This window comes from Arachis stenosperma, chromosome 8, assembly GCF_014773155.1.
Source record: "Arachis stenosperma cultivar V10309 chromosome 8, arast.V10309.gnm1.PFL2, whole genome shotgun sequence".
NCBI lineage: Eukaryota > Viridiplantae > Streptophyta > Magnoliopsida > Fabales > Fabaceae > Arachis > Arachis stenosperma.
In genome coordinates, this window is record NC_080384.1 from 25477656 (window position 1) to 25495832 (window position 18177).

General features: G+C 38.5%; 1 protein-coding gene and 1 pseudogene across 1 annotated transcript; one reads left to right on the plus strand and one right to left on the minus strand.

Annotated features, from left to right (window-relative positions):
• Positions 1-3830: 3830 nt before the first annotated feature.
• On the plus strand, positions 3831-9445 carry LOC130945649 (uncharacterized; annotated as a pseudogene).
• Positions 9446-9997: 552 nt separating this feature from the next.
• LOC130946835 (electron transfer flavoprotein-ubiquinone oxidoreductase, mitochondrial) lies at positions 9998-15431 on the minus strand. Its single transcript, XM_057875708.1, has 18 exons — positions 15019-15431; positions 14842-14918; positions 14647-14753; positions 14450-14531; positions 14268-14376; positions 13906-13952; positions 13729-13803; positions 13506-13622; positions 12955-13023; positions 12716-12808; positions 12490-12592; positions 11960-12084; positions 11745-11794; positions 11564-11630; positions 11288-11367; positions 10683-10811; positions 10516-10582; positions 9998-10310 (listed from the first exon to the last, which is right to left on the minus strand). The coding sequence occupies exons 1-18, from the start codon at positions 15371-15373 to the stop codon at positions 10227-10229; spliced, it is 1836 nt and encodes a 611-aa protein (XP_057731691.1). The 5' UTR covers positions 15374-15431; the 3' UTR covers positions 9998-10226.
• Positions 15432-18177: the final 2746 nt, after the last annotated feature.

Genomic DNA, 18177 nt, shown 5'->3' on the forward strand with positions numbered 1-18177 from the left:
TCCGTTTGACTTGAAGACTATTGGAAGACGGTTTTCTTGGTACAGAAGGGTTAAAAATGGTGTTGAGGTGGTGAAAAAACTTGGCCGGGTCTGTATCAATAGTGGCTGGCTATCTCTCTTTCCAGAGGCTTATGCAGAGATTTTAAATAGGCTTCAGTCTGATCATTGTCCTATCCTAGTGCGCTGTGCAGGTCGTCCCCAACCGAAAAAGAATAAACCTTTTCGGTTTATTGCGGCTTGGGCAACTCATCCGGAGTACAGAAATATTGTGAACCAGTCATGGCAGGTTGGCTACAGAGAGATGCATGGCAAGCTTTCAGAAGTGCAGAAGAACTCTTTGGAGTTTAATTCTAAAGTATTCGGCAACATTTTCATTAGGAAATGCAAATTGGAGAGACAGATTAATTTCCTTCAGAAGCGACTTAAAGTAATGGAGGATTTGTCTATACGGCAAAAAGAAAAACAACTGATTGAGGAATTTAATAACACGCTTGTGCAGGAGGAACTTCTATGGTTTCAAAAATCTAGAGAGCAGTGGGTAAAATTTGGGGATAGAAATACCAAATTCTTTCATGTCCAGACTCTTGTGCGGAGAAAACATAATAAGATTCATGGTCTCTTTCTTCAAGATGGGGTATGGGAAACGGACCCGGATGTCCTTAGAAGGGAAGCTGAATCCTTTTATAAACACCTTTTCTGCCAGTCGGAGGATGTAGACTTAGGTTGTCTTGGTGATGTGCCGCTACCTTCCCTGAATGATGAAGCCTGTTGTAGCCTCACAGCGCCAGTTACTCTGGAAGAAGTTAAGTCAGCCGTTTTCAGTATGCATTCTTTTAAGGCGCCGGGCCCTGATGGGTTTCAAGCTTTATTCTTTAAAGAATACTGGGAGATTGTTGGTTTTGATGTTTGGACTATGGTTCGTCATGCGTTCTCTGGTTTGGATATGGATCCAAGGATGATGGAAACTCTTGTGGTTCTTATTCCGAAGGTAGAAAACCCGATTTCCATGAAGGATTTCCGACCAATTAGTCTCTGTAATGTGGTTTACAAAGTTATAATGAAGGTCCTGGTCAATAGACTTCGTCCCCATCTCAAAGAGATTATTGGGCCCCTTCAAGGAGGGTTTATCCCGGGGAGAGGAACGCCAGACAATATCATTGTAGCACAAGAGGTTCTCTATTTCATGAAGAAGACAAAGTCAAAGAAAGGCACCTTGGCCTTTAAGATTGATCTAGAGAAAGCGTACGATAGAGTGGATTGGGGATTCCTGAAACAAACCCTGGTGAGTTTTGGCTTTCCTCCTTCGACAGTCAATCTGATTATGCGTTGTGTCACTGCTTCTTCACTGTCTATCCTCTGGAATGGGGATAGATTAAATAGCTTCACTCCGAGCAGGGGTCTTAGGCAAGGAGATCCTATATCACCGTATCTGTTTGTGTTGTGTATGGAGAGATTGTCTTGTTCTATTAATCAGCAAGTTGATAAGGGCTTGTGGAAGCCGGTTGCGATTTCTAGAGGGGGTCCAAGAATTTCTCATTTGATGTTTGCCGATGATTTGCTTCTTTTCTGTAAAGCTGAAAAACAGCAAGTTCAAACTGTAATGGTAGCTTTGGAAAATTTCTGCAAAGCCTCTGGGATGAAGGTTAATGTGGAGAAATCTAAAGCGCTATGCTCTAGGAATGTTTCAGCAACAAGAAAAGAGATTTTCACTGGAGTCTCCTCCATCAGATTTGTCCAGAACTTGGGCAAGTATTTAAGGGTGAACCTTAATCACTCTCGGGTGACACGCGCAACTTTCAATGATGTTCTGGACAAGATTCGGGGAAGGCTAGCCAGCTGGAAAGGGAGATTGCTTAATAAGGCAGGTAGACTCTGTTTGCTCAACTCGGTAGTGACTGCGATTCCTACTTATCGTATGCAAGTATCTCTCTTCCCTAAAGGGGTAACTAATAAGATAGAATCCATGATGCAAAACTTTCTATGGAAGGGTCAAGCTGATGGTAGAGGCCTGAATCTAGTTAACTGGAAAGTGTTGGTCACCCCTAAGAAGTTTGGAGGTCTGGGAATTAGAGATCCTTTTTGTGCCAATATTGCTCTTCTTGGAAAACTAGTTTGGCAACTTTTTCACCATCCCGATAAGCTATGGGTTCAACTGTTGACGGAGAAATACCATTCTTCTAAGGATGATTGTCTTAGTCGGTCTCGAGAAAGGGGATCTTATGTTTGGAAGAGTATATGTCGAGCTTGGGATATCTTGAAGGAAGGTTTTATTTGGTGCATTGGGGATTTGGAACAAAACTTTTGGTTTTCTAAATGGAGAAGAGAGGGGCGACTGTGTCAGGAGATGGATTATGTTCACATTTCTGATTCGGATCTCAGGATCTTGGACCTTTGGTCATCTGGACAGTGGAACCTTGAGAATATCTATTCTCCTCTGAATCAATCACTACAGAGCAACATTAACTCTTATAACCCAGATGTTCAAGCTGGTTCAGAGGTCGGTTGGTGTTGGACTGGTGCGGTTTCAAAGGTTTATGATGCTCATAGTGGTTATTTGTGGCTCAGTAAGAAGATGTTTAGTTGGGAGGATAGGGGTAATTGGCTTTGGCTTTGGCGTCAACATGTTTCAGAAAAGCACAAATTTTTGGCCTAGCTATGTCTTCGGGAGGCTCTTCCTACTGCTGCATTTCATTTTAGGAGGGGCATTTCGCACACGGATAGCTGTCCACGATGTTTCTCAGGTCAGGAATCGGTATTACATTATATTCGGGATTGTCCAAAAGCCCAACTTGTTTGGCAAGCTTTAGGGATCTCCGATCAACCAGTGGATTTGATGAGTTGGTTCTTACATAATAGCAAACAGCGCCCCTTTAGATTCTTTTCTGGTCTCTGGTGGATTTGGCGTTCGAGGAATAACGAGATCTTTCATCCTCACGACCATTGGACCACAGACAAGGTGATTGGTATGGCTTTGTCCTTGGAAAAGGAGCTCCGAAATATTTTTGAGTTGCAACGACTATCTATCCCCTCAACCATTAGTGGCTCTTGGATTCCCCCCTCAGTGGGTACCTTTAAGATTAATTGTGATGCTAGCTATCCTGGCAGTGGTGCTCGAGTTGGTTTTGCTTGTGTTAGCAGAGATTGGAAGGGAAGGTGGCAACGAGGCTGTTTGGAAACAATTGAGAGTCATAGCATTTTGCAAGGAGAGTTGTTTGCTATTTGGAGAGGCTTTCTTTTAGCATGAGACTCGGGACAAAGAGACATTATATGTGAGACAGATTGTGTGGAGGCTTTTACTATTGTCAATAATTTACAAGATTGCTCTGGGTTTATTGATCCTTTGGTGTTAAAAATTCGAGATATCATGTCTTGGAAATGGCGTGCTGATCTTCGGTTGATCTTGAGAGATGCAAATACAGTAGCAGACATCATGGCAAAGACCGCAATGAGGACCCTTTCTCCCCAAGTGGAGCTTCCGTTGTCTTGGAAAGAATTTGAGAGTAGTATTCAGCGGGACTGTCTTTCTTAAGCAGTTTCTTGTTTTTTTTCTCGTTCTTAGTTTTTTTTTATTTTCTTTTAAGTCACAAAAAAAAACATCAGTGTACCGATATACTTAAAAGTTTTCTATTACTAATCTATCATAATATATAAAAGAAGAGCCAAAGTAATATTATGGTAAATAAACGACACAATTTTAATTCATACAAAGTATTTAAATTCTATTATAAGAGAAAAATGATTATAAATCCAAGTATATTTTCAAATTAAAAAACTGACAGAGAAAAAAAAACCCTAGCAGAGAAAGAGTACGTACTCCGTGCTCAAGGAGAATGAGAGAAGGAGAGAGCGGGGGCAAGCAGTTGAGGGTGAAACACGGTGAGGAGGATGGTCATGCCATCGGAAGAGATAAGGGGGAGAGCGTGGGTGGGTGTGTATCCGGTGTTAAGGAGGGTTCTTCTCGATATGGGTTAGAAAAGCCATCCAATGTCTCTTTTCGAGATAAAGTTATTGGTGCAGAAAAGTCTAAGGCCTTTGCATTAGTATGGTCTTTATCTGGGGATGGTATCGCGACGATCACAGGTAAGCAGGGTGATTCTCGTCCACCAAGGGTCAATTTTACCAAGGAGGCAAAGAGCTGTCTGGCTGAACCTTATAAGGAAGCCATCGTGATCAAGGTGCTGGATAAGCATTATGGCTACACGGCTCTCATGCATAAGCTTCGGATAGTATGACGCATCAAAGGAGGGTTTGATTTGTTGGATGTGGGGTTTGGATATTTTTTGGTTAAATTTGATATTGCTGCAGATCGTGAGAAAGTCATTCTTGGTGGCCCGTGGTTGCCCGTGGTTGATAGACGGTCACTATGTTGCAGTAAAGCCATGGGATGTGGATTTTAGGCCATGCGAAAAATCCCTTTGATCAACGCTGGTATGGATTCGAGTCTCGGGACTTCCAATTTGGTGCTACCAGGAACAAGCAATGCTGTGAATTGCTTCTGCAATAGGGATTCCGGTGAAAGTAGATTTGGCCACTAAGCTTGCAGAAAGAGGAAAGTATGCCCGAGCTTGTGTTCAAATTAATCTTGAGTTGCCTGTAATTAAACATATTATAGTGGAGGGTGTGACTTATGAAGTGGAGTATGAGAGTTTACAGTTGATTTGTGCTACTTGTGCACGGTATGGGCATGATAAATCGTTGTGCATGGAGAAGGAGTCTTTGGAAGGAAACGGAAATTCCTTTGGTGATGGAAAAAATAATGAATCCCCGACACTAGTGCCACACAACAATCATGAGATTCAAAAAGAGACTGAATCAGAAGCTCGTGATTTAGGTGAGAATCCTCGTAATTTGTGTGAGAAATTAGGAGTTGTTAAAGGGAAGGATGTGGTTATGGAATCATTGGCTCCTCACGTGCCTGATGGTCATGTTAATGAGGCATGCATGGATGATGAAGAGGGCTGGCAACAAGTGCTGCGTAAGGGAAAATTCACAATGGGCCAGTCATCAAGTTTGAAGGACCAAGATGGAAAGCAGCACAAGTTTGATTCGAGAAGGGTTCCAAGGCCCAATTTGCATGGTGATGGAGGCAAATCAATTGGCATTAGGATGGGGAAGCGAGAAAAACATGAAATTGCGCCATCTCCATCGCGCAGAACTCCTGCGCATCGTGGAATTTCTCTACGGAAGCGTCCTCGGCCTTCCTCCTTGCAGAACTCGCCAGTTGATAAAAATGGTGGCACAACGGAGAAAACTTTAGTAGATGGAAGCATGGCAGGTACAGTGTCAGGAGGTCCGAAGGTGGCAATTATTAAGGATCAGAGTGTGCTAGTACCGCAGGACAAACCACCTATTGAGGTTGATGATTCTGTTTAGAGTTTATATTCTTATTTATTCTGTCCCTATTATTTATGGATAGTTTAAATATGATTGTTTGGAATATTAGGGGTGCTTCTAATAAGTTAGCCCGGGTGCATTGTAAGGAACTTGTTAGGAAATTTAGACCTATTTTCTTTATTGTGGTTGAAACTCACTCCCCTTTTCAGCATTTAAAATTATTTTGGGAAAGGTTGGGGTATTACTCTGTTGGTATAGTAGAAGCAGAGGGGCATAAGAGAGGTATTTGGTTTCTATCCTCTATGAAGGGTGTTTGTTGTAAGTTCATTGATGCTTTTGATCAGGGTGTTACTGTTGAGGTTCACTTTGATAATTTAATTTGGAGGTGTAGTGGTATTTATGGCAGTCCTCAATTTAAGAAAAGGGTTCTCCTTTGGGATTATCTTGTTGCACAATCCATGGTTTTTCAAGGACCTTGGATTGTTCTTGGTGATTTTAATGAATTCAAATTTTCTCATGAATCTAAAGGCTGTCAATTTTCTCATCAAAGAGCAGACATGTTTGCTACTTCATTAGGGGATAGTGGTTTGTTTGATCTGAAGACTATTGGGAGGCAATTTTCTTGGTACAGGAGGGTGAAAAATTATATTGACGTGGCAAAAAAGCTTGATCGAGTCTGTATAAATAGTAGTTGGTTATCTATCTTTCCAGAGGCTTATGCAGAAGTTTTAAATAGGCTTCAGTCTGATCATTGCCCTATTCTGGTGCGTTGTAAAGGTCGTCCTCAGCTTAAAGGGAATCGACCTTTCCGATTTGTTGCTGCTTGGGCTACTCATCCTGGGTATAGGGATATTGTGAACCAGTCATGGTGGTCTGGTAATAGAGGGATTCATGGCAAGCTTTCGGAAGTACAGAAGAATTCACTAAAGTTTAACTCGAAGGTATTTGGTAACATTTTTGTTAAGAAATGTGAATTAGAGCAGCAGATTAATTATTTACAAAAGCGTTTGGAAGTGGTGGATAGTATTTATTTGCGTCAGAAAGAGCAACAGTTGCTTGATGATTATAATAATACTCTAGTGCAAGAAGAGCTCCTATGGTTCCAAAAGTCTAGAGAGCAGTGGGTTAGGTTCGGGGATAGGAATACAAGATTCTTTCATATTCAAACTCTTGCGCGAAGGAAGCATAATAAGATTCATGGCCTTTTTCTCAAGGATGGAGTGTGGAAAACTGATCCAGAGGTTCTGAGTCAAGAAGCAGAGTCTTTCTATAAAAGTTTATTCTGTCATTTGGATGATGTTGATTTGGGTTGCCTTGTTGATGTGCCTCTTCCTTCTCTAAATGAGGAAGCTTGCAATAATCTTACGGCACCAGTTACTATGGAGGAAGTCAGAACAGCTGTTTTTCACATGAACTCTTTTAAAGCTCCGGGTCCTGATGGATTTCAAGCTTTCTTCTTCAAAGAATATTGGGAGATCATTGGTCTTGATGTTTGCAAGATGGTTAAGCAGGAATTCTCCGGTGTTACTCTTGATCCGAGAATGTTGGAGACTTTACTGGTTCTCATTCCAAAGGTTGAATCACTGGTATCTATGAAAGATTTCAGGCCGATTAGTCTCTGCGATGTAGTTTACAAGATCATCACGAAGGTCCTTATTAATAGGCTTCGTCCTCATCTTGCGGATATTGTTGGCCCGCTTCAAGGAGGATTTATTCCGGGATGAGGAACTCCTGACAACATCATTATTGCTCAAGAAGTCCTCCACTTTATGAAGAAAACTAAATCAAAGAAAGGCACACTGGCCTTTAAGATTGATCTGGAGAAGGCTTATGACAGAGTTGACTGGAGGTTTTTAGCTCATACTCTTAAGAGTTTTGGTTTTCCTATTCCTACACTTAATTTGATTATGAATTGTGTCACTGCTTCTTCTTTATCTATTCTTTGGAATGGGAGTCGTGTGAATGGCTTTACTCCTAGTCGAGGTCTTAGACAAGGAGACCCTATGTCACCCTATCTTTTTGTGTTGTGTATGGAGCGATTGGCATGCTTTATTAGTCATCAGGTTGATTTGGGCTTGTGGGAGCCGGTTGCTATTTCTAGAGGGGGACCAAGAATATCCCACTTAATGTTTGCGGATGACTTGCTTCTATTCTGTAAAGCTACAAAGAGACAAGTGCAAAATGTGATGTTGGTTTTAAAGACTTTTTGCAAAGCATCTGGGATGAAGATTAATGTGGAGAAGTCTAAAGCGCTTTGCTCTAAGAATGTCTCTGCAACAAGGAAAGAGATTTTCACTGGGGTATCTTCTATCAGATTTGTCCAGGACTTGGGCAAGTATCTTGGAGTTACTCTTAGCCATTCTAGGGTGACTCGTTCAGCTTTCAATGGTGTCCTGGATAAGGTTCGGAGTAGGCTAGCAAGCTGGAAAGGGAGTTTACTCAATCGGGCTGGTAGACTCTGCTTGGTTAATTCTGTTGCCGCCGCTATTCCCACGTACCAGATGCAGGTCTCTATTTTTCCCAAAGGAATCATTAGTAAATTGGAGTCTATGATGAGAAATTTTCTTTGGAAAGGATAAGTTGATGGAAGAGGATTGAATCTTGTTAGTTGGAAGGTACTAGTTACTCCAAAAAAATATGGAGGTTTGGGGATTAGAGATCCTTATTGTGTAAATATTGCTCTTCTTGGGAAGCTAGTTTGGACTTTTTTCCAGCAGCCAAACAAGCTATGGGTCCAATTGTTGGATGCCAAGTACCGATCATCTCTATATGACTGTTTTAGTTATCCTAAGAACAAGGACTCTCCCATTTGGAGGTGTCTTTGCAAGGCTTGGGAAGTGTTGAAGGATGGGTTTGCTTGGTGTATTGGAGATTTGAACCAGAATTTTTGGTTTTCTAGCTGGAGGAGAGAAGGACGGTTATCTAAGGAGATGGATTATGTTCACATTTCTGATTCGAATCTCCGGATACAAGATATTTGGTCGGTTGGTAGGTGGCATTTGGATACTCTTTATTCTCCTTTATCTCAAAATTTGAAAGGTAATATTCTCTCTTACAATCTAGATGAACAAGCAGGTCCGGAAGTGGGTTGGTATTGGAGTGGGTCTGCTGCCAAAGTCTATAACTCACGCAATGGTTACTTGTGGTTGTGTAAGCAACTGTTTGGTTGGGAGGAGCGGGAGAATTGGCTTTGGCTTTGGCGTCAGCTTGTTCCGGAAAAGCATAAGTTTTTGGCTTGGTTGTGTCTTAAGGAGGCTCTTCCTACTGCAAGTTTTCGCTTTAGAAGAGGGATGTCGTCATCGGATAGGTGTCCAAGATGTCTTTCTAGCCAGGAATCGGTTTTACATTGTATTCGGGATTGTCCAAAAGCTCAGCTTATCTGGCATAGGTTGGATATTTCTTGTCATCCTTTGGATTTGAAGAATTGGTTCTTGTATCATAGCAGAGAGCATCCGTTCAAGTTCTTTTCGGGACTTTGGTGGATATGGCGAGCAAGGAATAATGACATATTTAATCCTCATGAAACTTGGCCTTCGGAAAAAGTGATTTGTCTGGCATTAACTTCAAAAAAAGAGCTTAGGAATATTTTTGAATTACAACGTATGTCCCTTCCCTCTACTCTAAATGGTTTTTGGAATCCCCATCCATTGGTACTTTTAAGATTAATTGTGATGCTAGTTATTTTGGTTCGGGTGATAGTGTTGGTTTTGCTTGTGTTATTAGAGATTGTAATGGGAGTTGGCAAAGGGGGTGTTTGGGAATGATTGAGAGTAATAGTATTCTTCAAGGAGAATTGTTTGCTATTTGGAGAGGATATCTCTTAGCTTGGGATGTAGGTCAACGAGATGTTATTTGTGAGACGGATTGTGTGGAAGCATTTAATCTTGTTACTCAAGATGGTTTTGGGTTTATTGATCCATTGGTGCTTAAAATAAGAGATATCATGCATTGGAATTGGCGTGTTGACTTTCGTTTGATTATGAGAGATGCAAACACGGTGGCAGATACTATGGCAAAGATGGCGATGAAGTTACAACTTTCGCATGTGGAGCTTCTTTCACCTTGGGAAGAGTTTAAGAGTAGTCTTAAACGGGACTGCCCCTCTATTTAAGCAGTTCCTTATTTTGTTTGTTTTGTTTTTCTTTGTTTAATTTATTTCAGTCACCAAAAAAATTCATACAAAGTTGTCATATCCATGTAAGAACATAGTATTTAAATTCTTATATTGTATATCCTATTTAGAAAATAAATTTTATTTTACGAAAATCAATTGATTTTTTTATCTATCTAACTATTAATTTATTTATAATATATAAAAAAAATTAAATAATGACACAACAAACTCTTGATATATTAAGTAACTTCTAATATTGTTATGTAAATATTTTAGTAAAATTGTCATTTTATAATTTTATCATTACAGCGTATTATATTCTTATATAGTGTTTAGCCTTACTTTTTAATCTTGATTAACTCTTTACTTTTATGTAAATTACTCTATGTCTTTAATAATAATATTATTTTTTTAATAAATATAACTTAGTTAAAATATAATTCATTTTCTCCTTTTATTCTCGCTTCTATTCATATTTACCATATAAATCAATATTTACTTTACACATCTTTATCTCTTCTCACATAATCATATACCTTTCACTCTTTCTACTCTATCCTTGACTAATATTTTGCATAACTAAATACTTTCTTATATATAAAAACAAATTCATGTTAATTCTGCATAACGCACGGGTCTAAATTTAGTATTATTTTATTCCGTGTAACATTATCCTTTTGGTGTACATGATCGGTCCGGTCAGGTTGGAGTTTCGGGAAATGATACACAATGACTAACATGCCAGCAGCCTAAAATAGTTTATTAAAGGTGTGTAAATCTACATGACTGAGTATCCAGGGCCTCCACCCCCTTCTGGTACCGTCCATTCTATGTTTTGCTTTGGATCTTTAATATCACAAGCCTGAAATATCAAAGAACTGTATTAACCAGTGAATAATGAAGATAATACGCTACCTTAATGCAAGATCACGATAGGATAACATAAAATTCAAAACAAAGGATGTAATGAAAATCATGTTTTGACTATCTGCACATAAAGAAAACTTCGCCGTACTATTCAACCACTAAATTCAAACAATTTCCAAATTAGGTCTAAAATATTTCACCTTGCAATGTAAGCAATTTTGTGCATTAATCTGCAATTTGAGCTGATTATGCTCATCTGCGACATACCTATATTCCGGAAAGGTAAAAAAAAAAAAAAAAAAATTCAAGAAATGATTAAAAAAACCAAAAATCCCTTCATAAACAAGCTGTAAAAAGTGGCCATTACTCGTATACTCGCGCAGGACAATATCGTGACTCGGGGGCTGCATACACCGGTAAGTTTACAGTTTCAGGAATCTTTGGGTCCCTCAAACGAAGGTGAGGAGGTTGATCGTGCTCATGATTTGTGTTGCTCCTGAAAATAAACTGAACATAAATTCCTATAAAGCAACGGGATAAAGCAGTGTTTAGTGTTTACCATCCTAACTTCACAAGGATAGCATTCTTAAAATAGAAAATGTCATCCTACTGCTTACCCTCAAGTGAGAAATATGAATGGTATTCAATTTTATAAGAAATATGAAGGCCTTCCCCTAGAAAACTTGGTATTAAGTGTATCCAGATATGTAAAAGGACTACATGGATTTTTCAATTTGCGTTCTCTTCTGTTATGCATCAATCTCTCAGCAGCACCCATCTCTATGCTCTATTTCTCTTTGTAAGTGCATTCTACAAGTGTATTAGTCTGGAACTAGGTTCCATATGCAACCATGCAACCTTATAGTTAGACTAGCTAGCTAACTTTCCCTTGTTTTCATCATTATTTAAAATGATCATTTGTCACAACTCTAAACAATAATAAGCTACAGGAGAGAATTAGTGCTCCAAAACCTGTGAAGGGAGGTAGGAACATCAAAGGACAAAACCCCGTCTGCCTTTGGATATTGAATTGGAGAATGCAACTGTGCAGCCTGCATTAATGTCCAAAAAAAAAAAAGAAAAGGTAAAAATTAGCAAAATAAAGGTTATATGTTGTTTTTACTGGAGAATAAACAAGAAAAACAAATCAAATGAGCAAAACTCACTACACTGTCCACATCCAATAATGAAATGCTTAAATATGAACTTTAAATTTGGAAAAAAAAAATCTTGAATAATGTTTCTTACATTTGTAGCTTCATGATCGGCTTTACCATGCTTCAAAGTAAATGGGTGCTTCCCCCGGAGTAGATAACTGACAGGAAAACCACTAAGCTAAGTGAAATCCCATACAAAAGGGAGCACAGAAAAAGGCAACTTTCCTGTGCTGAAGTGATGAACATAACCAGCAAGAAAAGTTGGATCTTACTGTTCCAGACCACTTAAGGCCAATCCTGGAATAAGCCCGTATTCAAAGGCCTACAACAAGATGTTAAAAAAGGTCAATATGGTATAATAACAAATTAATAATTCTAGAGCTATTATATGGCATAAATAGTCCCAATGGCTTTTCATCAAGCAAAAGAATGGTGACTCAGGATAAAGAGCGAAAAAAAAGGAGGGAGAATGAATTGCTTCACTAACTGGTCGATAATTCCGAGCTTTATATAGTTCGTCCCAAATCCATGAATTCCTCAGAGCTTTCCAATACATATCCATATCCAGACCTTCGTTAAGCACACCGAATGTAACTTCAGCTGCAAGCATTCCTGCAAGAAGAAGCATTAGAGATATGTAAGAACAACTTTGGAATATGGAATCATTCACAAATATGCACATATTACTGTGTGCTTGATTAATAATGAATTGAGTTGAAATGAAGATTTAACAAATGGAGAAACTGATATAATTGGAACACTACCATTCTACCAACATTGGAGAATGTACTATTTAATCGGCCATAAAGAACACCAAAAAAATCCTAGATATTGAAGATCAATATTTTGGATCTGGGTCAAATGTTAATGCATATCCTGAAAAAGAACTTTCACATTGAAAGTTTGAAACATGATATTTTGAAACTCCACTGACCAAGAAAACAAAATTAACTTCTGTGAAAAAAATAGTAATTAGATGTGACAGAGTCAACCCGGCAAACTACACGAAACCAATACCTGATTTCATCGCTGTGTGAGCTCCCTTTATCTTTGGCACGTTTAAGAAGCCAGCTGAGCATCCAATAATTGCTCCTCCAGGAAAAACTGGATATGGGATAGACTGAAATTTAACTAGAATCATATTTGTATTTGCATTATGTATAATAAAATAAAAGGAAGCTGTTATTATTTGCATTTCTAATTGACTGAACATAAGAAAGGAAACCTGCTATCAGTAGTGTACCTGAAATCCACCTTCGTTTAAAGTGCGAGCTCCATACTGGATGACTGTACCGCCTTCCAAATATGGTCTGATTGCAGGATGATGCTTAAATTTCTGGTGAAACAGGAGAGAGAAAAAAGGAGATTGAGGAAGGTAAGGAGGAGGTACTGAACAAGAGTAGTGATCAGGAATTGAGAATATGTAATGTATCAAATATCAATCGTTCAATGGAATTTCAACATTAAGACAACAAAGCATACCTGGAATTCCTCGTAAGGATTCATGAAAGGGTTCTGATAGTTCAAAGCAACAACAAAGCCTATAGAGATCTGTCACAATGGTAAGTGTACTTCTTAATGTGTTGAATATATTGGAGTATAAGAAAATTTGAAACTCAGTTTTGTGCACTATGTGCTATTTTTGCAATATTCATTATCAGATATGAAGCACATAGTAAAATTTGCTGTAGAAAACAAAGACCATAATATGTTTAAATATTTCATTGGGGGGAACTAAGTGATAAGTCTGCCAAATGGAACTATAACATCATAAACTTTTAAGTTAACAGACTTCAGAATTGAAGGCCAGCTGAAAAATAAAAGCAGTCACACATCTAACTTCTTCCTCAAATTTTCTTTTGGGAGGAAAATAAGAAGAAAAAACTAAGTGTTACTAAAATTGCACACACACCAAGGTACCCTATAATATCTTAACAATCAACTGATTCAAAAAATAGATGGTGTTTGTCGCAGTCCAAAATTACAAAAAAAGTGAATACATGAATACTGAAGATGGGGCAGGAGACTCTTACCTGATTATCTTTCATGTGATACAGAAAAGATCCTCCATATGTTTTATGATCCAAGGGCCATCCCAATGTGTGGAGTACTGCACCAGGTTGATGCTTTCTCTCATCAATTTCCCAAACCTGCAAGTGCAATGTTACAAAAATTGAGGTGGCAGCAAGAAAAGTTTTACTGAGCATGTTAAGCTATCAGAACATTCAACATGTGAATCAAGTGACATAATAATACCTCTTTGATTCCCAGAGCATATGTCTGATGTTCTGCTCCTCCCTTCTCCCTCAGGTTGTACCTTCCTATTATTTTCTGTAGGAAACACAGGGATGAAGGTTGAAGATCATGCTATAAAAACAATATTTGACAGAAAAGACCGAATCTATATCAATCTTAAAATTGGAATTTTCAAACCTCTGAGAGTGATCCTCGACATCCCTCAGCTAGAAGTGTTATGCGACCTGCATGAGATGCCGTGCTTACATAGTTTACCAATCAAACCCAGAGAGATTTAACCAAATTACATGCAAAACCATAAATATATCTAGATATAAACATATAAATGATTTACATAATAAACAAGGAAAACCATCAAAATCATATGCCTTAAGTGAGCAACGATAAACAAATTGTATTAGGCTTTACTTATATTAATTAACGATAACTAATTTTCAATACTTGTTTGTGTCAATAACTAAACTAGGTGAGGAGCAAGCTGAATACGCATCAAGAAGGGAAAGCACAAACTGAAATGAGAGAAAAAAACATGTTAAAACCTTTGACCTCAACACCACGTTGAAACTTCTCCTTCTTGGAACCATCTTTTGCAATACCCATGTCATTTGTACCAATGCCGATAACTTTGTTGTTTGCATCATACAATATCTGGCCACCAAAAAAAAAAACAATAAACAACAACGAATGCGGAGAAATAACATCCAAGCAAATGTAGAAATACCTCACTAGCAGCAAAGCCTGGGTATATTTCCACTCCTAACTCTTCAGCTTTTGCTCCCAACCAACGTACTAACTGACTCAGACTGTATCAGATGTCCAAATAGAAACTTCTTCAGAAAAAAAAAAGGAAAGAACAGAATCCATGATTTTATAGATATAAAACGCAAAGGGAAGGAATGAATTGAATGTCATAGAAACCTTATTACGTAGTTGCCTTTGTTGTGAAAAGGAGACGGGAGAGAAATAGCACGATTCTTAGTGAGAAACCAAAACTTGTCCGAAGAAACAGGGGTGTTGATTGGAGCCTGCGAGTAAAAAGACACAGTCGGAATCAGATAAAAAACACGAATCACAAATCATATACTGTAACTAAATTCAACAAACAGAATGCACCTCCTCCTGCTTCCACTGTGGGAGAAGCTCGTCCAGCGCTCGAGGTTCAAATACGTTTCCGGAAATAATGTGAGCACCTAATTACATATAACATGTAAAGATTAACTTAATAATTATCAGTTCACGATTACATCAAAGTTAATTAAGCAATTAAGATGAGAGTAGCATGGAACCAACCTACTTCAGCACCTTTCTCCACCACACACACGGATAAATCAGCTCCTTTCTGGTGGCAGAGCTGCTTGAGGCGTATGGCAGCCGATAAGCCAGCAGGTCCAGCTCCGACGACGACAACATCGTATTCAATAGAGTCTCTGGCCTCTGAATCGGTGGCGAAGCTTCGAGAAGGCGGAACCCTAGAAAGGGAGGCAGGTGCGAGGAGCGAAGAGTGCTTGGAATACGGAAATATGCGCCGGGAGAAGGTGTATGCAGCTGGAGAAGATTGAGACCTTGAAGTAGATTTGGTACGACTCCGAAGAAGAAAGGGGTTCTTCGATTTCGATTTGGAGAAGATTGAACAAAACTTGAGCATTGTGAAGAAGAGGAAACAATGATTGAAGTGAAGTTGGTTAGTTACAATTTCAGAGCCATGCTCTTTCTCTACTCTTATATAAGTAATAGTGAATGTGATTAGCACGTAACTAACATCATCTCCAATTTCTGCGATGTAATTTTTTATAATTTTAAAATCTGATCTTCTTTAAAGTGCATTTGTCCTTTTGGCTTCATTCAGCGTATGATCATATTTAAAAATTTTTAACATCATAAATAAAAAAAAGTAACACATATTTAAAGTATATTATTTATTTATAATTTGGATAAACTATAAAAAATACACTCAAATAATTTTGTTGTTGACAATAATTTATTTGAATTTTATTATTAACAAAAATATTTTAAATAATTTAAAAATACGATAAAAATGTCCAACATTAAATATGTATTTTTAAAATATACTTTAGAGATTAAATTTTACGGGCCTGCTACACATACAAGCCTACAAGCAAACAAGTTGGCCCAGCCCAAACACGAATCACGCGCATGAAGAGAGATAAGATGGCGCGTCAAAATCACGCGCTCAACATTCGAACGGTTACGTATGGCAGACTCTTCCACTTCTTCCACTTCTTCCATTTCTCAAGGCACTTTCAAAACAACAAAACCCTCTCATTTTCGAGCGAAAATCAAGTTTCAAAATATAGAAATCGTAGTTCGAAAACTGCATCAAAACACCATCAACCTCTCTGTGAAGAATCTGAAGAAAAAACAAACCAAGAATACTCAACGTAAGTCCATTAAAATACTGTATATTTTACTTTTCTTCTACGTCGTTCTTCTAGGGTTTACTATTACTCTTGCTTCTTTGTTATACGTCGTTCTTCTAAGTTATACGTCGTTCTTCTAAGTTCTACGTCGTTCTACATTGTCATTCTAAGTTTTCCTGCTATTTTTGTTGATTTTTGGGGGTTTATTCCGTAGATTCGGGGGTGTAAACTGCTTAACCTTGTAATGTGGCTTTATATTGAAGCATGGTTGAGTGATATCTGTCTGATATCTATATAGATGTATCTGAATAATATCTATGGGTGTATCTCACTGTAATCAATGGGTGTATCTTCTTTGACATCTTTGGGTGTATCTGAATAATATCTATGGGTGTATCTCACTGTTGTCAATGGATGTATCTTGCAAATATCTTTGGGTGTATCTGACTCATATATATGGGTGTATCTTACTGTTATCAATGAATGTATCTTATTGTTATCAATGGGTGTATCTCAGTCATATATATATGGGTGTATATTACTGATATCTTTGGGTGTATTTTTAGTTTCAGAGAAAATGGCAGCAAGAAACCAAACTAAAGACCTGAAATGTGCCACACATCTCCTGAATGATAAGTTCAGAAACATGACTGAGGAGAAGAAGGCGATTGTGAGGGATCTTGGATTCGGTGGGTTGATGCACATCCCACCACTGAGGGTGGATCACCAACTCTTAAGGGAGCTGGCAAACAACTTCAAACTTGGGGAGAACAAACTGAAGACAGGATATGGTTCTTTCCATATAACCCCAAAAAAAATAGGTGATGCGCTTGGCATCAATGCAACAGGTAATTAGCTCAAAATTATAGATGTATATTAGGTTGTTGCTTGGGTGTATATTAACCTGATGCTTGGGTGTATTTGAACCGACTTGGATGCTTTGTTGTCTTCCTTTTTGTAGGAGATCTATTTCCTGAGAAAGTTGACTATAAGAAACTTTCTGATGATGACAAAATAATTTATAGAAGATTCCAGGGTAAGACCCTCAAAAGTCTAACCGATGAAATGATGGACATCGGCGTTGGCAACGAAGAGGAACGCCTGATGTTCAAGAGGATATTCATCCTCTACATACAGATGGCGTTCCTTTTGCCAACAACGATAAACAAAATATCGCCCGTGCACCTGGTCCCAATTTTTAAGATGGACGGCATAGAGGAGAGAAACTGGGGGGCATGTTTTGACCTTCATGATCAAGGGCATAACAGACTATCAAGAGAAGAAGAAGAAGGCAATCAATGGCTGCCTCTTCGCCCTGATGATAATCTACTTTCATCTTTCAAAAAACAAAGGCAAGAACAGGGTTGAAAGACCACCAAAGCCATGGATTGCCAACTGGACTAAGGAGCAGTTGGTGGAAAGAATGAATGCAGAGAGAGAGAAAATTTTGGTGAGTAATCATAATAAGTTGGTGTATTTTATTTACCCGAATGGTGCTAACTAAAATATCTCATGTTTCAGGGGATTCTGAATTTGGCAGAGACAAAAGAAAAAATGAGAAAAAAACAAAAAAAAAACAAAAAAAACAAGAAATAAAAAAAACAAAAAAAAAGGAAGGCGAGCTCAACATCGTCTTTGGAGACAGAAACTACTGACAGTGACACTTCTACCTCTGAGTCTGAGGCTCAAGAAGACTCGGAGGATTCGGGAATTAAACACCCCGGCAAAAAGGGGAAAAAGTAAGTACCATACTTGGGTGTAATTTCTTTTTCGGTTTGGGTGTATTTTGTTTATCCACGTTGGGTGTATGTAGCTTATTAAGCAGGGTGTGTTTCGTTTGCTGTTTTGGGTGTATATTGTATATTTAGTTGGGTGTATCTCGTGAATCCATTTGGGTGTATTTTTAGTATGTTCTAAATGACAATTGTTTGCCTGCAGAATGGACTCAAGAAAAAGAAAGCAGAGGCAAGAGGAGTCAGATTCTGATTCAGAATCTGAATCTGAACCAAGTGATGAGTAATGTCCTGAAATTATTACTCCTTTCTTTTGGCTTCTTTATAAAGATTTTGTG